Genomic DNA, 22,744 nt, shown 5'->3' with positions numbered 1-22,744 from the left:
AGATAAATAGAGTGGGTGAGGAAGGGACAAAGATAGAGTTGGGGAGGGGAGAAGGAGAGGGAGAGGGAGAGAGAGCAACTTAAACATTCCGAGAGAGACCCCCAGCGATAGAGAGATTGACAGAGCCAGAGAGTGGGTCGGAGAGAGCGACAGGCACAGAGAGATACAGAAGGAGGAAGAGGCGCGCACGAACGGAGAGCGAGATTCGTAGAGACACAGGAAGGGAGAGAGGCAGAGACAAAAGCATCTACAAAGACACGGACACGGGGAGGAGGGGAGAGAAATCGAGGGAGATAGAAGAGGACATAGAAAATGAGACAGGGAGAGAGACAGAGATTGACTCTCAGAGAGAAAGACACGGAGGGAGGGAGAGACAGAGATCCACAGAGCCAGAGAGACAAAGAGACAGGGAGAGGAAGAGATTCAGGGAGACAGAAATGCAAGAATTTATGAGATGGGGAGAGACAGAGGGAGACTGATTCACAGTGAGACAGACATGGAGTGAGAGAGACGCACACACCAGGACTCAGAGGGGGTCACAGGATGAGTGACAGACATAAATGGAGATACACAGCGAAGAAAACAGGAAAATAAAAACAGAAATTCTCAGAGATAAGGAAGGACCCCAGACCCACCCAGAGAGACAGAGAGAGCGCCAGGACTAGGGAAAGGAACAGGGAAACGGGCACTCCCAGAGGGAGACCTAGAAGTACAAATTCACAGAAGCCTAGAGAGAGAAATCAAGACTCGGGTGGCATCAGAAAAATTGAGACACCAAGCCTCCCTGCTCACCATTGGACCCCAGCGCTAATACAAAGTTTGTGCAATGAAACAGAGTGACACAATCAGACACAGAGATCGGAGAGGAGCTGCAGTGGCCTAACAGGATTCACCGAGGCACCCTAGTCGGGGAGGAAGACGGGGCCGGGCGACAGATTGGGGAGGGGGCAGGGCACGGCTCGGAGGAGGCCCCCTCCCTTCAGCCAGCCCCCGGCGTGGGTGTGCGCACGTGTGTGTGTGTGTGTTGGAGGGGAGGGCATTTGTCCCAGGTCTCAAGGAGGGGGACGCCTTTAAGCCGAAACCCCGCCTCTCGGTCGTCATGGCAACGCCTCCCCCCACCCGGGGCTCCCACATTTCAGCAGGTGCCTGAGCTGGAGCTCCCACCACCGACGCCGCCCGTGCCTCCGGCTCCTCCGCGCCCTTGCCCTCGGCTCTCCGCCCCACTCGCCCGCTCCCCCTGGCGGAGCCGGCGCGCCCCGGGGTGCCGCTCCCTGTCCTGCGCGCTCCGCTTCCGGAGGTGCCTCGCCCCTCTCCTTCCCACCTCGGAATCTCCCGCCGGCTCTTTTGCTCTTCCAAGCCTTCGGCTCCTTGCCTTTCCACCTGTTTCCCGAGAAAGGCAGGATCCTGGTCCCTGCTACGTTACTGGGGCCATGGCAGGCCTGGGCCCCGGCGGAGGCGATTCAGAGGGGGGACCCCGGCCCCTGTTTTGCAGAAAGGGGGCTCTGAGGCAGAAGGTGGTCCACGAAGTCAAGAGCCACAAGTTCACCGCTCGCTTCTTCAAGCAGCCAACCTTCTGCAGCCACTGCACTGACTTCATATGGTGAGGGAAGGGGGCTGGGGCCCTGAGGGATAAGGAGACTAGTGCTAAAGACCCCTGACGCACCAGACCCCACAGTGACGAGGAAAGCGGGGGCTGCAGCCCTGGCTCCTGGCCCTAGGGTAGGTGGGGTCTAGGGGCCTGGGCCTGGACTCCTGGGTCAGAGAGTGGAGGGGCTGGGGCCCTGGACTTCTGGGTCTGAAGGAAGGGGCTGGGGGCCTGAGCTCCTGGGTCTGAGAGAAGAGAGACTGGGGGGCCAGAATTTCCAGGTTCTGGAAAGGAGAGGCAGCTGGGGCTCAGACTCCTGGGTCCTGCAGGAGGAGGATGGGAGGACGGAGGCCTCCTATGACTGGCAGAGGTGAGAGGTCCAGGTACCCTTTTCTGCACTGACCTCAGATCCTTGACTCTTACAGGGGGATTGGAAAACAGGGCCTGCAATGTCAAGGTAAGAGCTGGGGACCTGGACTCCCAGGACCCTCAGGAGGGTGGAGGCTGGGGCCCCACAGCCTAGGCTGCTTGACACACGTGTTCTCTGGTCCCCAGAGAGGCGCGGGGGAGCCCGGGGCGGGGGGGGGGGGGGGGGGGTGTGGCAGAGACACAACCTGCAGTGGGGAGGGTGCTCTGACGGCGGGGCCAACGCGGAGGTGGTGCTGGGGGCCCCTCCCTCGGCCGGCTCCAGGTGGGGACAGATATTTGGAGAATCTGTTGCCATGGGAACAGTGAGATTTGGAAAAGGGGAGCTGAAGGGAGGGGGGGCTGGAGATGCAAAGTCAGAGCCCCCCTGCCGTTGCCATGACAACACCACCGTCCTAGGCAGGGGCCGGCCGCGTGGGGTCACCGATGGGCGGGTGGGGGCCGGGTGGGGCCGGCAGTTATGGGGGCCGGGAGAGGGGGCCGAGTCCTAAAGCACCAGCTGCTACTTGCTGAGAACTGAGTGAGTCAGGGAGGGGGGCGGGCCGGCAGCGGCGCCCCCAGACTCACTTCTGCCCAAGTTGATGCTCTCTGTTCTGTTGGAGGACCTCTCCCTGTGTTTCCTCTCTTCTAGTTGGCCTGCCTCTCTCCTGGCTTTCTTATGGCTGTCTGTGGGTCTGTGTCAATGGGATCCTGTTTTCTCTCTGTCTCCATCTCTTTCTGTCTTTCTCTGTCTTCCTCTCTCTTTGTCTCTCTCTCTGTCTCTCTATCTCTGTGTCTCTGTCTCCCTTTGGCTGTGGGTATGCATTGGGCTCTCTGTGCTTTCTCTGTTTCTGTGATTCTCTGCATCTCTCTTTCTTTGGGTCCACGTTTTGAATTTCTGTCTCCCAGTGTCTCTGTCTCTGTCTCTCTGCATGTCAAGGTCTCTTTGATTTTCTCTGTATTGAACTCTATGGGGATCCTCCTCTTCTGGTTTTCTTTCTGTCTGGGTCTCCTCTGTTTCTGATTTTCTGTCCATTGGGGTCTCTCTCTGTCTCTGTGTCTCTATGATTCTCACCTTCAGTCTGCAGCTTTGTGGTTCATCGACGATGCCACGAATTTGTGACCTTCGAGTGTCCAGGCGCTGGGAAGGGCCCCCAGACAGACGTGAGTGCCCAGACACCTGGTTCTTCCTCCTCGGGCTGTGCCCCCGCCCTCACCCCCTCGGCGTCCGTCCCAATTTCTCCTGCTATTTTTAAGGCTGGGAGGGGAGGGGGGCTGGAGAGATAGGGAGAGCTAGTCTGGCCCAGATTCCCTGCCCTTGGCCTGGAAAGGGGGAATGAGAGGGGACCAAGACAGGCTGGGGACCCAGGCGGGGGACAAAGAGGAGGCGGGGTGAGGGGACCTCAGCACGGATGTGGACTGTGATCCAGGAGTCAAGAGATTAAAAAAATAGAGAGCTGAGGGACAGAGAGAGAGACAGAGAGACAGAGAGAGAAATCGATGCAAGCACCGAGATCCTGAGATGAGACAGAGAGAGAACCCAGAGGTGCAGAAAAAAACAGAGACCCAGACAGAGAGATTGGGGCAGAGAGAGTGAGAGCAATGGAACAGAGACAGTGACACAGGAGGAAGGAAAAGGAGATCCAGAAAGACTGGGAGAGACAGAGACACAGAAACTCAGAGACACGGGGCGGTAGATACCCAGAAAGGGAAACTAGAATAGAAAATGGTAGATGAGGATAACTGCTGAGGAGGTGCCGAGAGAGGGAAGCCCAGAGAGATCCTGTCATACACATGCACATACATGTGCATTTTCAGACACCCTGCCCGTGTGCGTGCACACACACACACACACACACATATATGCATATACAGACCCCTGTGTACACACACACACACACACACACACATATGCATATTAGACCCCCATGTATGGACACACACGTGCATGTACAGATCCCCCATGTGCGCTCACACAGATACACACACTGTTCTCTCCCTCCCCCCGCCCCCGAGCATCAGGGGCTTACAAGAACTGCCCACCTTGCATGCCTACCCCTGATCCCTCCTTCACTTTCTTTCTGGCTGTGGGGCTCTTCTCTCTGAGCCTCAGTTTCCCCCTCTATATAATGAGGCTTACCGTCCAGTGTTGACCAATGGGACTTTCTGCAATGATGGAAGCGTTCTGTATCTTCGCCATCCAGCTGCCAGCCACCACAGCTAACTGCCGAGGGACAGAAATTTAAATCCCATTTAATTTGAATTGATTTCAATTTATTTATTTTTTTATTGAAGTATAGTCGATTTACAACGTTATGCCAATCTCTTGCTGTACAGCAAAGTAACTCAGTTATACACATATATACATTCTTTTTTAATATTCTTTTCCATTATGGTTTATCACAGGATATTGAGTATAGTTCCCTTTGCTATACATTAGGAACTTGTTGTTTATCCACTGATTTCCATTTAAATAGCCACCTGTGGTTAGGGCTACCATGTGGGGCAGCGTGAGTCTAGATGCCCCCAGTCTTGTTTATTTTTAATTTACTTAATCTATTTATTTTTGGCTGCGTTGGGTCTTCGTTGCTGCGCGCGGACTTTCTCTAGTTGCAGCAAGCGGGGGCTGCTCTTCATTGTGGTGTGTGGGCTTCTCATTGCGGTGGCTTCTCTTGTGGAGCACGGGCTCTAGGCCCGCGGGCTTCAGTAGTTGTGGCATGTGGGCTCAGTAGCTGTGGCTTGTGGGCTCTAGAGTGCAGGCTCAGTAGTCGTGGCACACGGCCTTAGTTGCTCTGCGGCATGTGGGATCTTCCCGGACCAGGGCTCGAACCCGTGTCCCCTGCATTGGCAGGGGGATTCTTAACCACTGCGCCACCAGGGAAGCCCGGGAAGCCCCACCACCCCCCCACCCCGCCCAGGCTTGTTTTCAGGGAAGTCAGGCAGGATAAGAGCCTGGGGTCTGACACAGGGCTGGAGATGGTTTTATGATTAGCAGATGGAGAAAGGCAGAATGAGAGAGAGAGGGAGAGCACCACGGAAGTCCATGAGGCATTTTGCCAGCTTGTCAGGTCGAGAAAATTGAAGTTTACATAGAGGATGCGACCTCTGAGAACACACATCGAGCACCACTGTCTACCAGCACCTATATATGTTATGATTTGGCTGCCTCGCCTGCCTCCACCACCAACAAACATCTGAGTCATCCAGGGCTCATTGCGTGCACGCATCAGGTATCTTGTATATAGTATAGGGCTGAATCTGCTTAACAGCTTGTAAGGTTAGGTATTGTTCCTGTCCTCATCTGACCGAGGCTCCTGGGCCAGGACACCTGGGCTTGAATCCCACCTCCACCGCGTATTGGTTCTGTGACCTTCCAAAAGTTTATTTACCTCTCTGCACCTCTGGAGTTCCTTGTCTATAAAATGGGGATGGTAGCCATGCCCTCATCTTGTAGGACCTTTTTAAGGACTAAATGAGTCAAATACTTGGGACAGCACCTGGTACATAGCCAGACACAAAGTATTAATTATTATCATTGTAAAATTATTACTATTACTGATGAGGAAACAGAGGACAAGGTCTTTCCTCTATATCACTCTGGCTTTCTTTTCCCTTGTGAAGCACTAAGCTTTTAATCTTGTTGTCAGCGACACAGATCAAGGGCTTAAGAAATGCTCAGGGCTCGACAAGCATGATTTCATTCAATCTTCACAAGAACCCTTTCAGGGAGGGCTCATGGCCCCATTTTATGGGGAGGAAACCTGAGTCTCTAAAAAGGGTGGTGTGGGGGGAGGCCACACAGCTGGGTGGTCGGGAGAGTCAAAAATCTGGACCCTAATCTTTCGAACTGGAGCCACAGTACTGTCTCCTCTTTAATAGCTACTTTCACCTTGAGGATAATCGCAACAGCTTCTGTGTCAGGAACCCTGCTGGGAATTTTCACCCACAGCATCTCATTTCATGTGGCAGGAACACTTTGAGCTAGGGTCAGATGAAGATCCTTAGCGGTCCAGCACATGCACCTGCCAACACCCTCCCTCCGTCCAAGTATAATTCAAAATAGAATCCCCACTAAACTGCAAAACAAGTGAAAGCCCAAGAATGTCCTGAATTTTCACCCTAGGGATAACTCTTGCAATGCAGTCGTAGAAAAAGGCAAATATCAGATTATTTAACACTCAGACATTGCTGAGGGCGGAAGGAGGAATGCTTTTATTGGTGTCTTAAATTCATGCTTAATTGTACTCGACATTTAGCATCTCTTCAAGATATACATTGTTTATTTCCACTGTGCAGAGGAGGGCGCTGAGCCTCAAAATTGGGCACTTGTCTGAAATCACGCAGCTGGGAAATGGCCCAGCTCTTTTTTTTTTTTTTTTGTGGTACACGGGCCTCTCACTGTTGTGGCCGCTCCCGTTGTGGAGCACAGGCTCTGGACACGCAGGCTCAGTGGCCTTGGTTCACGGGCCTTAACCGCTCCGCGGCATGTGGGATCTTCCCGGACCGGGGCATGAACCCGTGTCCCCTGCATCAGCAGACGGACTCTCAACCACTGCGCCACCAGGGAAGCCCAGGCCCAGCTCTTGATTAAACCCAAGGATATGTGGGGACTGCAATAAAATCACTAATAATAATCATGGCAGTAATGACAGCAGAAATACTACTGAGCACATTTAACATGCCAGACACTGCTCTGTTGTTTACACTTAATGTTTCATTGAGGACACCTGGGTCCCTAAAACTGAGAGGTCATATTCTCCATCCCACAGGGGGCTCAGAGTAGGCAGATCATCAGCGGGTAGACATTGACAGAGGCTGACAGTGAGTGATCTGAGGTTCATGGTGGCCCACAAGTCCTCGGGAGAACAGCTTGTGGAAGGTTGGGGATTAGGGACTATGGGAATTTGGAAGCCTACACTTCCTTCAGGTTCTTCCCAAATGCCACCTTCTTAGTGAAACCTTCCCTGATCACTCTATTTCACAATCCCCTTCCCTACTTCATTTTTGTCCAGAGCACCTATTACCATCTGTAATACTATATATTTTACATATCGTGTATATTTTCTCTCTCCCTCCATTAGAAAGTAAAGTCCACATGGACAGGAGTTTTCCTTTGTTTTGCTCGGGGCTGGGTCCCGGCACCAGGAACCGTGCTGGCACACAGGAGGTGCTCAATAAATATTGTAGAGTGAATGAGTGAGGTGGAGCCGCGGGAAGACGGGAGAGCAGGGCGGAAGGGAAAGAGTTCAGGGGGCTGTTCTTTTAGGACGCCCTGCAGACCCCTTCTGACCGGCTCCTCCCTGCCCCCAGGATCCCCGGAACAAGCACAAGTTCCGTCTGCACAGCTACAGCAGCCCCACCTTCTGCGACCACTGTGGCTCCCTCCTTTACGGGCTGGTGCACCAGGGCATGAAGTGCTCCTGTGAGTCTACGCTTGCTGCGCCCGCCAGAACTTGGCGCTTCCGGGGCCCCTGCAAAAGTGCAGTGTCTGGGTTTCCAGTAAATGCTGGGGAATGGAGTCTGGGGTTAAGGGCGGGACCTGAAGTGCTACCCTCAGTTCTGTACCCCCAGGCTGCGAGATGAACGTGCACCGGCGCTGTGTGCGCAGCGTGCCCTCTCTGTGCGGTGTGGACCACACGGAGCGCCGCGGCCGCCTGCAGCTGGAAATCCGAGCTCCCACTTCGGATGAGATCCACGTCACGGGTGAGACCCCGCCCCTCGCCTGGCCCCGCCCCTTTACCGGAGTGTGAGGAACCGATTGAATTCCCCTGAGCTGCCCACCCCGCCCCTCCCCCCGACTCAGAAAGGCCACGCCCCTCGCGAAGGTCGCACCCACACTCCTGACCCCACCGGCAAAAGCTGAACACCACTCGGCCGCGCCCCTTCTAGCTCGAGGCCCCTTCTCCAGCCGTGCCTCTGGCGCCTCTTAATGGCTGTTCTGGGCATCAAGGTCCTGGGGGTGGAGGGGTGGGGGGGTGGGGAATGAGAGAAGAGCTGGTTCCGAAGGAGGTTCGGGTTTACTAGTGGTGATATGGCCAGGGTCCCGACTCCTGGGTCCTAATGGAGCCAGGGTCTTTGGGTTTGATTTCTGGGTCACTGGCTGGGGAAAAGGCTTCATGCCCTGTCTTCTGGGCACTGGAGAAGTAAAAGATCAAAAACACCTGGGTCTTGAGAGCGGATGCTGAGAGATTGGAATGATTGATTGCTGGCTGGGGGAAGGCTCGGGGGCTTCTTCCTGGATCTCTAACCCCATCTACCCTCCTTCCCCTCCCCGCTCAGTTGGCGAGGCCCGTAACCTCATCCCAATGGACCCCAATGGTCTGTCTGATCCCTATGTGAAACTGAAGCTCATCCCAGATCCTCGGAATTTGACAAAACAGAAGACCCGGACGGTGAAAGCCACGCTAAACCCTGTGTGGAACGAGACCTTTGTGTTGTGAGCCTCGGGTGCAGGGGCGGCTGTAATTACTGATAGAGAATGATCTGAGGGTCCTGGTGGCCCAGAACACCCCAGAGAGCAGGTGTTAGCATTGGGGGAATCCCAAAAAGGGCAGAAGAAGGTGGTGGGAGAAGAAAATGAAGTGGTTGAGGGAGAGGGACAGAGATACAGAAGGCGAGAGACAGACATCTGTGTGTTTAATCTCCATCAAAGCTCACCACTTTAGAATGAGACAGGGATCCGAGAGAGAGGTAGACAGACCCTGCAACTCAGAAAGAGAGACATAAACCCAAAGAGAAACACAGAAGGGATGGCGATGGGTGGGTGGCAGGGAGGGAAAGAGAAGCCAACTGACAGAAAGACAGACGGACAGATCTGGAGGGAGGAGAGGGGCCCCGTGAAAAGGAGAGGCCTGGAGAGAAAGGCCAGGAGACAGAGATGGGGAAGAGCCAGGGAGGGAGGGAGACTGAGAGCTGTCTATGTTTACTTAGGGCCCAGACAGGGAGAGAGACGCTCTTCGGCAGGACCTGGGGTGACAAAACACTTTACAGAGCAGGAAACAGGCCCCCCAGCTCCCCGGGTTTGCCTGCTCTTCCCCAGGGCGGAAAGGTGGGCAGCCAAGAGCCGGGCCCCTCACTGTGCCACTCCCTTCCCGCAGCAACCTGAAGCCGGGGGACGTGGAGCGCCGGCTCAGCGTGGAGGTGTGGGACTGGGACCGGACTTCCCGCAACGACTTCATGGGTGCCATGTCCTTTGGCGTCTCGGAGCTGCTCAAGGTTCCCGTGGACGGCTGGTGAGGGCGGGGGCGGGGCCGGGCGGGGCTGGGGGCGGGGCCCTGCATCTGCATCAACTTCCGTGGGTGGTCCCTCTGCTCTAGGGCACTATCTTTTCTACCTCCCTGTGCTTCTTTCTCTCTTTCCCCCGCCCCTCTCTCCTTATCTCACTCTTTCTCCTTCTCTGTCTCTCTGTCTCTTCCTCCCTTCTGATGTCACTGCCTCTCCCGCGGGTACCCCCCCTCCCCGTCCGTCTCCCCTACTCCTGCCCGCCTCTGGTCTCCGTCTGTATGTCAGGTACAAGTTACTGAACCAGGAGGAGGGCGAATATTACAATGTGCCAGTGGCTGATGCTGACAACTGCAGCCTCCTCCAGAAGTTTGAGGTACCCAGACCCCGGCTTCCCCACAAGGAGCCCAGCCCAGTCACCCACAGTTCAGAGCTGGCCTTTCCCAAACTCCATCGCTCGTTGCCCACTGGCCCTGGGACTAAAATTCCCAGAAAGCCCTGGAGTTCTTTCTGGTCTTCTAGGGCACTGCTGGGAATTAGAGCTCCTATCCATCCCCCTGGCTTGGGGGTCTGGGGACCCCCATCCCCTGCTTTAGGGCAATCTCCTACCTCTCTGGGGGCTCTGACTCTGGCTTTCTTCTCCCCCAGGCCTGTAACTATCCCCTGGAACTGTACGAGGTGAGCAGAGCTGGAGGCCTGGAATGGAGACAGTTTCCTTTCCTGTGGTCTGTATCTGTCCCCCCACCTCTCTCTCCTCCAACATCTGTCTGCATTTCCACACACATGGGTTGAGCACATACTTGGTGGCAGGTCTTGTGTTTGCTGAGTAGTCCTAGCTCTCCAGAGCCGAATCTGACCTGCAGGCAACTCCTCAAGGTAGGGACACAGTCACAAATACTCAGATTCCAGGATGATGTGCTAAATTAGAGGTAGCCCAGGGAACAAAGAAGCATAGAGGAGGCACTAACCCCAGCCTGGGGCCAGGGGGTTGGGGTGGAGGTGGTCAGGGAGGACTTCCCTAAGGAGGTGACACCTGAATTGCTCCTTGAGTTTTTCTGCCTATTTATCACTGTGCCTTTCTCTCCTCCATTGGTTTTTTGACTTACTGAACACCTATCTCCTGAGGTTTTATGTAAACCAAGCCCTATTCTGGGAGTAGAATCAGGCCATTCCCTGGGGAGCTCCTCTTTCAATATAGGAGAAAGTTACAGATAGAGAAGGAGTGTGTTTGATCATGGAGATGGCTCCAGGCACTAGGGAGTCCTAAGCCTCTGGCAGGACCTGGGGGAGTCAGAGAAAAGTTCATAGACAGAGAAAAGTTCGTAGACAGGAAGTGCAGGATTCCCCAGGCAGAGGACAGGGAGACGAGATTTCCAGGTCAAGGAAGGAATAATGCGCTCGTTCTCTCTCTCTCTCCCATTTATTCTTTCAAAAAACATTTTGTTGAGCCCTCTGTGTGCATGGTTCTAATCACTGGGGATAGAGCAGAAAACAAGAGAGAGAGAGAGAGAGAGAGAGGGAAAGGGAGAGAGAGAGAGAGAGAGAGGGAAAGGGAGAGAGAGAGAGAGAGAGAGAGAGAGAGAGAGAGAGAGAGAGACAACCTCCTTCCCTCATGGGGCTTACACTTGGAAGGCATTCAACAAAATAAAGGAGTGAATGATCCTATGTCAGAAGGTGATATGTGATTGTGGAGAAAAATAAATGCTAAAGAAGATAGGGAGTGCTGTTTTTTGAGATTTTTTTTTTTTTTTTTTTGCGGTACGTGAGCCTTTCACTGTTGTGGCCTCTCCCGTTGCGGAGCACAGGCTCCGGACGCGCAGGCTCAGTGGCCATGGCTCATGGGCCCAGCTGCTCCGCGGCACGTGGGATCTTCCCGGACCGGGGCACGAACCCGTGTCCCCTGCATCGGCAGGCGGACTCCCAACCACTGCGCCACCAGGGAAGCCCTTTTGAGATTTTAGTAGCAATAAGCAGAGAAGCCTTCACTGAGAAAGTGACCTTTGGGCAAAGACATAAAGGAGATGAAATAGTGAGCTGTGAGGATAGTGGAAAGCCTTCCAGGTGGAGGGAAGATCGCGTGCAAAGGCCCTGAGGTGGGCCCAGACCAGCAGTGAGGCTGGAGCAGAGGGAGGGATGAGGGATGAGGGTGGGAAGAAGTCGGAGATGGAGTCAGAGAGAGAAGGGGTGGGGGTAGCCTCGTCATTTATTGGAAGGATTTTGGCTTTTAAACCAAGTGAGATGGGAGGGCATTGGAGGTGGCCTGAGATGATTTCTATTTGGGCGAGATAACTGCCTCTGTGTCAAGAGCAGATGGTGGAAGGGGGAAGAAGGCTATTGTGAAGGCCCAGAGGGGAGTTGCCAGTGGCTTCGCCCAGGGGACAATGATGGTAAAGGTGTTCAGATTCTGGGTGTGCTCTGAACACAGAACAACAGGAGGTGCATTCAGCACTCATGTCCTGAGACCTTCATCCACTCAACCCGCTCCTGCTGAGACCCAAGTCATGTGCTGGGTGATGGTAGAAAAACAGAAAGGAGGGAGACACAGTCTCTGACTTTAATGGACATTGATCTCTGGCTCTTGTTTTTTACCTGCTGTGTGACTTCGGGCAAGTTACTTAATGTCTCTGTGCCATCGTCTCTAAAATGGGGGGTGGGGTGGGTGACAGGGGTCTCCTGGAGGATCAATGGCATATAGTAAGCTATCTAAGTGCTAGTTGAATAATAAACCCTCCAGGCTACGGGAAATCAGAGAAAGTTCTTAAGCCAGAGAGGGGGGTGGAGACAACTTTTTTTCTCTCTCCATCTTTCCATCTCTCCCCGTCCCTTTTGTTCTTGGGTGCTGTCTCTCTGAGGGGCACCTCCTTATCCCCTTCTGGGGCCTGACTAGCTTTGGATCTCTCCCCTTTCTCACAGAGGGTGCGGATGGGTCCTTCTTCCTCTCCCATCCCCTCCCCATCTCCTAGTCCCACTGACTCCAAGCGCTGTTTCTTCGGGGCAAGCCCTGGACGTCTGCACATCTCTGATTTCAGCTTCCTCATGGTTCTAGGAAAAGGCAGTTTTGGGAAGGTTGGATTCCTGGGGCTCTGGGAGAAGGGGGAAAATGTCTGGGGGTGGGGCTCAGGTTTCTGGTTCTTAGAGATGAAGTGCAGGGGGGAGGGAACTAGGCTACTGAGTCCCCAAAGAGAGTTTGATGGGGCCTCTTGAGTTCTTGGAGAGGAGAGGCATAAAGATGTGGCTACTTTCTCTGAGGGAGTAGTTGGCAAAGTCAGGGCATCTGGTCCCCTGAGAGGGAGAGGGAGGACCTGGGACTCCCATTTGTTTGTGTCTTTGAAAGGGAGGGGTAGGGACCCGCACCTCTGGTTCCCAAGATGGACTGGGCCTTTCCCGCCTCTGCCCCTAGGTGATGCTGGCCGAGCGCAGGGGCTCCGATGAGCTCTATGCCATCAAGATCCTGAAGAAAGACGTGATTGTCCAGGATGACGACGTGGACTGCACCCTGGTGGAGAAACGCGTGTTAGCCCTGGGGGGTCGAGGCCCCGGAGGCCGGCCCCACTTTCTCACCCAGCTTCACTCCACTTTCCAGACCCCGGTAAGAAAGGAGGTGGCAGAGGCCGGCTCAGGAGCCCTGCCTCATCCCCACTGGATGTATCAAGCATTTGCTTTGAGATTCTGAGTTTTTGGCAAGGCGGAAGAACCCTGTGAACTCTGATTGGGTGTGGCGGGCTCCTCAGTGGGCGTGGCCAGAATGCAGGTGCCCTGGAGGGCGTGGCCACAAGGCTAGGATCCTGCGTGGGAGTGGCTAGAACCCCCTAGGTCTTGAGTGGGTGTTTTTTGAGTAAGGGCTTCTGGAGTAAAAGAATTCGTGGAGAATGTCTTCTAAGTGAGCATGCCTGCAAGTGGGCTCTGAGTGATGAGGTGGTCACTCTCGGATTCTGAGTTAAGGACTTGTCAGAAACAGGGTGTTTCCCGAAGGCTGTGGAATGGGACAACTGTCAGGGGTTAGAGAGAACGTGACTCTACTTCCAAGAGCTCTGAGTGGGCGTAGCCAGCTTCCTGGAGGTTTTGTTTTGTTTAAATTTTTATTCATTTATTTATTTTTGGCTGCATTGGGTCTTCATTGCTGCACATGGGCTTTCTCTAGTTGCCGCGAGCGGGGGCTACTCTTCGTTGCGGTGCGCGGGCTTCTCATCGCGGTGGCTTCTTTTGTTGTGGAGCATGGGCTCTAGGTGCGCGGGCTTCAGCAGTTGTGGCACACAGGTTTAGTTGCTCCATGGCATGTGGGATCTTCCCGGACCAGGGCTCGAACCCGTGTCCCCTGCATTGGCAGGCAGATTCTTAACCACTGCACCACCAGGGAAGTCCCCTTCCTGGAGTTTTTTAAAAATTAGTACTGTATCGGGAATTCCCTGGTAGTCCAGTGGTTAGGACTCCATGCTTCTACTGCAGGGGGCCCAGGTTCAATCCCCGGTCGGGGAGCCGAGATCCTGCAAGTGGCACGGCATGGCCAAAAAAATAAAAATAAAATAAATTAAAAATTACTATCATTTGCTAGTGAGGCCTGAACAACTTTGGTTCCTAACAGGTGGCCATGATTGCATGTGCATGTGAGTGGGTGTGGAAAGAGGTTTCAGTATCCCAGGGATTTCAAGCAAATGGTGGGCCTCAATCTTAAATTCCGAGAATGGAGGACCGGAACACCCGACAGTTTGGAGTAACAGGGGATGGGGTGGGTGGAGATTCTGCGGTGGCCGGTTGAGAATCTTCGGGGCCTCCCTGTGGGCACAGACAGTTGCTCTGGATTTCTGATTGGGTGGATCCAGAGCCTTTGTCTCAAGTGGGCAGGAATGGACGTTTCCAACCCCTGGTGGGCGTGTCCTTGCCTCTAAGTCCCGTGCACTCCTCCGCAGGATCGCCTGTATTTTGTGATGGAGTACGTCACTGGGGGCGACTTGATGTACCACATTCAGCAGCTGGGCAAGTTTAAGGAGCCCCATGCAGCGTGAGTCTTGGCCAAGAGAGGAGAGTAGAGGGAGGGTGGAAGGGAGTGGGCTCCAGTCTCTGGCCTTCTGACTCCCCACCTCCACCTCCAGGTTCTACGCAGCAGAAATCGCCATCGGCCTCTTCTTCCTTCACAATCAGGGCATCATCTATCGGTGAGCAGTCCCGGGCTTTTCAGGGGAGGGAATCAGACCCCCAGAAGAGAAGGAATTTGAACTTAAGGCTCCAGCCCGTTGAACTGTACCCTTCCCACCCCCAGGGACCTGAAACTGGACAACGTGATGCTGGATGCTGAAGGACACATCAAAATCACCGACTTTGGCATGTGTAAGGAGAACGTCTTCCCCGGGACCACAACTCGCACCTTCTGTGGGACCCCAGACTACATAGCCCCCGAGGTAATCCTGCCTCCACTGCTCTTGGTGCCCTCCCAATTCACTGAGTAGGTGTGGCTGGTCGTCCAGTATTCAGAGTATGGGGACTTGACCCTGGGGTCTTTACCTGAGTCTTGGGGGTTCCGACAGCAAGCAGCAAAGAGAGGCTCTTGTGGAGCGTTGTAAGTGGGCGGAGCGTTGTAAGTGGGCGGAGCTGAGTCTCTAAATAGGCAAAGTGGGGGGACCTGTGGGTGAATGTTCGAAAAGAGAAGGACCAGCTCTAGGGATTCTAGGAGAACAGGGCCTGTTACTGGACTGTTGTAAGAAGGTGGAGATGATTTCCGGTGTACTCTGAGTGGGTGGGCCCCATCCCCCAGAACATTAGGCATGTGGAGGGTGTCCCCTGAATATTTCAAGTGGGCAGAGTATGCTCTGATTTTGTTAGGGGGGGTGGGTGAAGCTAATGATCTGACTGTATATAAGTAGACTGAGAGCACGTCCTGACTTCTCACTTGATGGAGGAGGTGGGGTTGGTGGTGCCCTCCTTAATCTTTCCTGGTGATTCTATGATAGTGCCCAAGTAACCAGTGCCAGTGGTTTCAAAACATAGCTAGTAATCAGAATCACCTGGGGAGATTTTGAAACATACACACATCTTCCTGCCTCTGACTCTGGCCTATTGTGGCTGGGATTCTTCAGGGCTGGGGACATCTCTCTTTAAACAGTCCCCTAGGAATTCCCTGGTGACGCAGTGGTTAAGAATCCGCCTGCCAGGGCTTCCCTGGTGGCGCAGTGGGTAAGAATCGCCTGCCAATGCAGGGGGCACGGGTTCGAGCCCTGGTCTGAGAAGATCCCACATGCCACGGAGGAACTAAGCCCGTGCGCCACAACTACTGAGCCTGCGCTCTAGAGCCCGTGTGCCACAACTACTGAAGCCCACACGCCTTAGAGCCCGTGCTCTGCAACGGGAGAGGCCACCGCAATGAGAAGCCCGTGCACTGAAAGGAAGAGTAGCCTCCACTCGCCGCAACTAGAGAAAGCTCGCGCACAGCAACGAAGACCCAACACAGCCAAAAAAAAAAGAATCCGCCTGCCAATTCAGGGGACACGGGTTCGAGCCCTGGTCCGGGAAGATCCCTTGTGCCGCGGAGCAACTAAGCCCATGCACCACAACTACTGAGCCTGTGCTCTAGAGCCCGCGAGCCACAACTACTGAACCCACGTGCCACAGCTACTGAAGCCCGTGCACGTAGAGCCCGTGCTGCACAACGAGAGAAGCCACCACAATAAGGAGCCCGCGCACCGCAACGAAGACCCAACACAGCCAAAATTAATTAATTAATTAATTTTATTTTTTACAAAAACCAAAAAACAGTCCCCTAGAAGAATCTGATATGTGTCCAGATTTAAGACCCTCTGGTCTCTGAAATTCTGCCCTATGCACCTGATATTGTAAGGAGAGAGTCCAGTTACCTAGATATTCCGGATGCGTGGAACTTGCGACTTGAGTCTTTAGATAGTCTTTATATTTGGGACCAAAGGAATGTTCCAAGTAGGTAGAGTTTGTTTCCCAAATTTTCCAGAGGATGGAGCCAAAGTGTTCTGAATGGGAAAAGTTTGTGCTGAAAACATTTAAAGTGGGTAGGGTTCCCAGGTGGTGAAGCCAGAGGGGCCCTAGGTTTCTTGAATCACAAATCATAATCCCTTGCCTTCCTTCCTCCCCTGCTAGATCATTGCCTACCAGCCCTATGGGAAGTCTGTCGACTGGTGGTCCTTTGGGGTCCTGCTGTATGAGATGCTGGCGGGGCAGGTAAGGGAAGGTGGGGAGAGGCTGGTTTGACTAAAGGCAACACGAATGGGGTGCCACCTGTTATCATCTCAGGAGGAGCCGGTCAGGAAGGGATGTCCGTCTGTAGGCTAATAAGGTGTGCGAAGCTGTGGGGAAGGTCAGCCAGATAGGAGAGCGCTCTCCGTGGTCCTGAAGCATTATCTTCCCACAGGCTGGGGGTTCCTCACTTTTCTTGTGTCACGGACCCCCTTCTCAGAACAATGTTTTTAAATGCATGAAGTAAGATAATAGCATTACAAAAGAAGCCAATCATGTTGAAATATGGTTATCAAAATGTTAAAGGTTTAATTGAGTAATTTAACCAACTAAATAAATTTAAATGTGTACGGTTGTCTAAACATATTAGAATATGGACCTATATGTGATATCCTACTAATGAAGGAAATGGTAATATCTCACAGGAATAGGAAGTAAATAGGAAGGTCTACCAGTAATTTTGAAGTAGAGATGACTGATTTTTTGAGATATTTGCAACTCTTACGTGCTAAGAAAATATCTGTGATTTCCATTGGTGATGAAGTGACAGTTACCACTATTTGGGTTTGTTTCCTATAATTGCCATGAATGCTGAATCTGTTTTAGATTTTAAAGAATAAAGATGCATGTTTTTTCCCATCCAAATTCATGGCCCCCCTCAATGGTGTAAACAGACTCCCTAGACTTCACATTAAAAAGCTTTGCCTGGGTACTGCTTCTGCTAATCCCAGAAGACCGGAGGCCACTCATCCAACCGGGAGAATGCTTTTACAGCTTTTCCTGCAGTTTTTCTCTCTTCTATTTAAATGACACCTTGCCTAATTAATACCCTGCCAATTTACATAGCAGAGAAAGAGAGACAGAACCTCAAAGAGGTGCAGAGAGCTGAAGCATCTGAGATAGAAAACAACAGAGTCTGAAAGTGCGAAAGATACAGCTTTTGCGGTTTGGTCAAATTTTTCCCTAGGAATTTGGGGGCCCAGGGGTGGGCTGTGTTCATGGTGGGCACTGAGGGTGTGGAAGGTGCGGCCAGGTAGTTTGCCGAGTCTCTGACTATCCTCTCTACTTCCTTAGCCCCCATTTGATGGGGAAGACGAGGAGGAACTGTTCCAGTCCATCATGGAACAAACTGTCACCTACCCCAAGTCGCTTTCCCGGGAAGCTGTGGCCATCTGCAAGGGGGTGAGAGACCTAACTCCTAGATTCTCCAGACCCATAAGCCACACGCCCCACTGCTGCTGTCCAGGGCTGCCCACACATTGTCTACGTGCACCTTAGGAAAAGGCACCCGTTCTTCAAGTTGCTTTACTCCCGTCCGCTGAAAAAATTTATATAATACAGAGATTTTGTTTGAACAATAACATACTGCCCTGCTGCCACCTGCAGTCCAAGGATGGCCTCTATCCTGTCCTCCTGTGCTAGCTCCTCTCCCCAGCTCATGGCAGGAAGTGCTGGAAGGCCAAGGCTTGCCCCTCCTGCACTGGCTGGGTCAGGTGAACCTAACTCCTGCCACTTTTCTTCCTGCGGGATCTCGGTTGGGCAAGTCACCAAAACTCTGGGAGCCTCAGTCTCCTTCTCTGGGGTTGTGGAGTTAAGGCAGGAGGAAGAGACTAGCCTGTAGCAGCTGTTCAACAGATGTTAGGACATTTCTGCTTCTAGCTCCCGTCTCCACGTCTCTCTGACTATCTCTCTCTGGGCTTCTGTCTCATCCCTCTGCCTCCATCTACATATCATGGGGCTTTCTGTGTTGCTACCTTTTTTTCTGTGTCCTTCGGGAATCTCTGTCCCCCTTTTGCATCTTTGTTCTCCTCTCTCTGGGTCTCTGTCTCCCCTTTCTCTGAGTCTCCGCCCTCATATGGGGTCTTCATCCCTCTCTCTGGGCATTTGTCTCCTGGGTCTCCATCCTCTTCTCCTTCTGGACCTTTGTCTCCCCCACCCCTGCCCCTGCTTGTCTCTTACCTTCTCTGGGTATCTGTCCTCCCTCTGAGTCTCCTCCTCTCTCTGGATCTCTATTCCCCCCTTTCTCTGGGTCTTCAATCTCCTCTCTCTCCCCCCTTCTCCCTCTCTGACACTTTCCCTCTTTCCTTCTCTCCCTCCATCCCCCATCTGGGATTCTTTCCGTTTCCCTTCCTCTCTTTCTGGGTTTCTCTGCCCCTCATACCCTCACACCCTAATTTTGCTTCTTTCTTTGTCTCTCCCTGGGTCTCTGGATCTGGGTTTCATCTACCCCATCTCATTTATTCCCCCTCTTCCTCTTTCTCTCTCCCTTTCTTCTTTCCACTCCCTCCCCCCATCTCCCCCCGCCCCGCCCCCCCCCCCCTTCTTCTCTTTCTGGATCTCTATGCTTGTCTCTCTGTTCCTCCTTCCTTGTCTTCCTCTCTCTCTGTCGTTCTCTGGGCCTCCCTGTCCGGGACTCTGTCTGTCTGTCCGTCTCTCTCTGTGTTTCCTACAGTTCCTAACCAAGCACCCAGCAAAGCGCCTGGGCTCGGGGCCAGATGGAGAACCCACCATCCGAGCTCATGGCTTTTTCCGTTGGATCGACTGGGAACGGCTGGAACGATTAGAGATCGCGCCTCCTTTCAGACCCCGCCCGGTCAGTCACCTTCTGGGAACAAAATCTTGGCCCCTAGAGGGTGGAATATCCATGAGCTCCAGTACTTCATGTTTCCCTCCCGGTGTTTCCCACAGTGTGGCCGCAGCGGCGAGAACTTCGACAAGTTCTTCACGCGGGCGGCGCCAGCGTTGACTCCCCCAGACCGCCTAGTTCTGGCCAGCATCGACCAAACCGAATTCCAAGGCTTCACCTATGTCAACCCGGATTTCGTGCACCCGGATGCCCGCAGCCCCATCAGCCCAGCACCTGTGCCAGTCATGTAATATCACCTGCCGCCACTAGGTGTCCCCATGGCTCCCTCCGCCGCGCCAGCCTTACCCCTACCTCACGCGCCCCCCAGTTCACCACCCCCTCTCCAATTCTAGATCTTGCTCCCCAACGTTCTGGCCTCTGCCCTCCCCCTCCCTGCCCCGGGTTCCAGATGTCCCTCCCAAGCGTTCCTGGCATTCTAAACTGCATACAATCTCTGGAGTCTTACCGTGTTCTAGATTCTGCTGGGCTGAGCCCTAGATTCTGACCTGCCTCAGTGTTCTGGATTCCACTCCACCAAGTTACAGAGCCACCAACACCATCCCAACTCCAAGGAGTTCTAGACTCCATCTTGGTAGAATCTATGCCTCTTCTTCTTTCTTATTTCTGGGAAATAGCGTCACAGGGCGGGCTGTTTCAGACTGGGATTTCAGGACAACCCCCCCCCCCCGAGGCCCCACCTACCTCCACTCCATTCTGGAGTAAGTGGGAAGCTGTGCCTCTGTGCTCCAGTGCCCCTCTTCTACACTCTGGGGATTCCTGGGATGTATGGAGGATTCTCTCCCCAGCTGTTCTCAGTCAGCTTTTGTCCTAGACTCCCTATCCTAAACCCACCACTGCATGGCTTCTCCAGTCCTGCTTGGAACCCAACCCCTTCTCCAGTGCCTGCCACTCTCGGGGGTCTCTCCCCACCCCCAATCCTCTGCCTCTCCCGCCCTGCCACAGCTGCTGGAGAATAAACTTGGGTTGCTGATGCTGAAGTGTTTGGATGTTTTCTTCTAAGCTTGGAGAATGAAGGGGGTGTGCAGGTGGGACAACGACTATACATAGAAACAAACAGAGACAGAGGCTGAGGAAGGGTCTGCAGAGAGAGAGGGAGAACGCAGAGACCCATAAAGTGAGAGATGATACCCACAGCATGAGAGTAAAGAACAGACACCTGGAGAAAGGAGAGAGAGAGAGAGAGAGAGAGAGAGAGAGAGAGAGAGAGAGAGAGAGAGAGAGAGAGAGGAGAGAGAGCGCGAGCGAGCTACACACAGAGTGCCATAGAGAGGACCAAAGCGGACACGTGCAGGAAGAGGCAGCGGTGTACTCATAGACCACTGAGCGTGTCAGGTAGAGATCCCGGGCACAAAGACAAGCACGCATATATTCGCCCAGAGCAATAAAGCTCACGCACTGGCACACCGAGACCCAGCGACTGGGAAGTCCTAAGAGGGAGGATGAAAGGCAAGCCTGCTATTGAGAGACACCCCCCCCCCCCAAGACAGAGAGACCCGTGAGCTTAAGAATCAGAGACTGAGGCAGAGGGCAGGCAGATGCGCCCTCCGGGCCTCTTTCCCCTGACCCACTTGTGAGTGAGGGGCGTGGAGAGGGCAGTCCAAATAGACTACACTTCCCAGCAGATACTGCGGCGGACCCTTCCCCCAAGTGCGGCTCCCGCCGCCAGGGCTGATGGGAAGTGTAGTCCCTGGACAGGGACAGGCCAATGGAATGGTGTGCCTCCGTCTGTGTATTTGGAGGCGACTGAGCTTCAAAGCTTCGCAGGCTCCCTCGGGGAACCCCGGCGCCTCTTGGTCCCTGCAGGCTCTTGGGTTTCCGGGATTCGGCCCGGTTGGATGCTGGGGCTTCTCCTCTCTTTCCCAGCACCGCCGCGGTACCCCCATCCGGTGCCCGCGGCCCCCAGCCCCTGCTCCGACCCTCGGCGGGCGGCCTGCCCCTTTAAGAGTGGCCCCGCTGACATCACGGCGGGGGGCGGGTGGGTGCTGGCCCGGCTCCCGGCTCCGCGGCGGCTGCAGGACCCGGCTCCGCTCTGCGCCCGCCTGCTGCTCAGGGGACCCCGGCCCGGGACGCCCCCTCCAGCTTCTTCCAGCCGCCCAGACCCCAGGCTCCGCCCCACGCCTGGGCAGAGCCCCAGTCTTCATCAGGGTACCCCAGGATTGCCCCTGCTGTCTCTTCTTCTCAGGGTCTCTTCTCTCTCTCTCTCTCTCTCTCTCTCTCTCTCCCTATCTCAAGGTCTCTGGGTCTCAGCATCTCTCAGCCCAAAGGTCTTTGACGGTCCACCTGTCTCTCTCTGTCTGTGACCTCTCCACTTCCAGGACCCCAGAATCTCTGAGCCTGGAGGAAGAGGAGGGATCCTAGATCAGATCTCTGCCTCTCCATTTCTCTCTCTGTCTCTTTTAGGCCATCTCTGTGTCTTCTCCAGTCTCCAGACCTGCGAGTCTCAGAATTTCACAGCCTCGAGGTCTCGGTGTGACTCTGGATTCTCTGCTCTGTCTCTCTGCCGCTCTGTGTGCCCCTGCCCCTCTCGGGCTCTCTACCTCTGTTTCTATTCTCTCTCGCTCCCTGCCTCCCCCATTCTCGAGGCCCGTCTCCCTCCCTCCCCGCATCCTTTCCCCTCTCCTTCCCTGCCCCTCCCCTCCTCCGCAGCAGCCAATGAGCGGCCGCCGGTCCCAGCTCCCGGCGTCGTCCGCCGAGTGAGGCCGCGGGCGCGGGGGGTGGGGGGTGGGAGGCCGGGAGGGGGCCGGGACGCCGGGCTCCGGGGCGGGGGCGGGGGGCGCGGGCACCGGCGACCCCGGTGGCGGCGGCGGCGGCGGCGGCCGGGGGAAGCCGCGGGGCCGGTCATGCGGCTGCGGGGCCCGCGGCCCGGAGCGTCCGCCCAACCCTGAGCGAGGTGAGCGCGAGGGGAGGGTCCTGGAAGGAGGTGGGCGCGGGGGGTTCCTCTGGAGGTGGCTGGGAGACGGGGCTTGGGGCTAAAAGGGGCCTGAGTGGCTCCGGGGGCTGAGATTCTGGCGGTCGGACGCCCGAGTTCGGGGGCAATGGGGGATGGAGGGACATTTGGGCCTAAGGAATCTGGGAGGACGGGGTCCGAGGGTCCCAGAGTGGGGCAACTATACTCTTAATGTCCGAGTCTTGGAGACCGTGGGCACCGGGGAGGGTGCAGGCCAGGTCCTTGAGGGAGGCGGTCCTGGCTGAGCGGGGAGGGCCCGGGCCCAGTAAAGGCAGGCTGGAGTCTGAGAAGGGGTCCCCAGAAAGAGGGAGCACGTCTCCCAAGGTATTGAAGGGAGGTGGAGTTTGGACTTGGGGCTTGGAGAATGGGACCCCGGGGATCCAGAAGCCTATATCCAGGAAAGGCTGGGATAAAGAAGGATAAAAAGGAGGTTCCGGGCCTGGGGGGGAGGGGGGGTCCCAAAGGAGGAAGGGCTGGAGGCTGGAGGAGAATGAGGAGATCTGGGCGGGCCATTTCGAGTGAGGAGGAATCAAGGAAGGAGGGGACCTCCAGAGGGGAAGTGAGAAGGGTGACGTTGGCAAGGTCCCAGCTGGGAGTCTGAGAAGCCAATGGGGGGAGCTGAGGTCACCTACCTGGGACTAAGACAGTCAGGGTGACAGGGTTTTTGATGCTGGTTTCCGAGGTGAGTGGACTGGAAGAGGAGCAGACAGCTAGCAGTCAAGCCCTGGAGCCATGGGACGGG

At 54.7% G+C, this 22,744-nt stretch overlaps 1 protein-coding gene across 1 annotated transcript; it reads left to right on the top strand.

The window, feature by feature from the left end:
• The first annotated feature begins 904 nt into the window (after positions 1 to 904).
• Positions 905 to 20,032, top strand: PRKCG (protein kinase C gamma). The gene is made up of 18 exons (XM_032612706.1): positions 905 to 1,600; positions 2,011 to 2,042; positions 3,072 to 3,154; positions 7,301 to 7,412; positions 7,562 to 7,693; positions 8,270 to 8,426; positions 9,088 to 9,222; positions 9,500 to 9,587; positions 9,860 to 9,889; positions 12,125 to 12,277; positions 12,612 to 12,800; positions 14,119 to 14,210; positions 14,302 to 14,364; positions 14,469 to 14,607; positions 16,313 to 16,393; positions 17,483 to 17,590; positions 18,861 to 19,001; positions 19,097 to 20,032. The coding sequence occupies exons 1-18, from the start codon at positions 1,431 to 1,433 to the stop codon at positions 19,283 to 19,285; spliced, it is 2,094 nt and encodes a 697-aa protein (XP_032468597.1). The 5' UTR covers positions 905 to 1,430; the 3' UTR covers positions 19,286 to 20,032.
• The last annotated feature ends 2,712 nt before the right edge of the window (positions 20,033 to 22,744 follow it).

The sequence above is a fragment of the Phocoena sinus genome, chromosome 19 (assembly GCF_008692025.1).
Source record: "Phocoena sinus isolate mPhoSin1 chromosome 19, mPhoSin1.pri, whole genome shotgun sequence".
Taxonomy (NCBI): Eukaryota; Metazoa; Chordata; class Mammalia; order Artiodactyla; family Phocoenidae; genus Phocoena; species Phocoena sinus.
This window is presented reverse-complemented; position numbering and strand designations above follow the sequence as displayed.

What these genes read in the sequence shown, in the direction of transcription:
- PRKCG (XM_032612706.1), top strand. Translation starts at nt 1,431, where the DNA reads ATGGCAGGCCTGGGCCCCGGCGGAGGCGATTCAGAGGGGGGACCCCGG. An exon ending in ACTCCACTTTCCAGACCCCG is followed by an intron (nt 12,801 to 14,118) that starts GTAAGAAAGGAG and finishes ACTCCTCCGCAG; the next exon opens with GATCGCCTGTATTTTGTGAT. An exon ending in CAGACTACATAGCCCCCGAG is followed by an intron (nt 14,608 to 16,312) that starts GTAATCCTGCCT and finishes CTCCCCTGCTAG; the next exon opens with ATCATTGCCTACCAGCCCTA.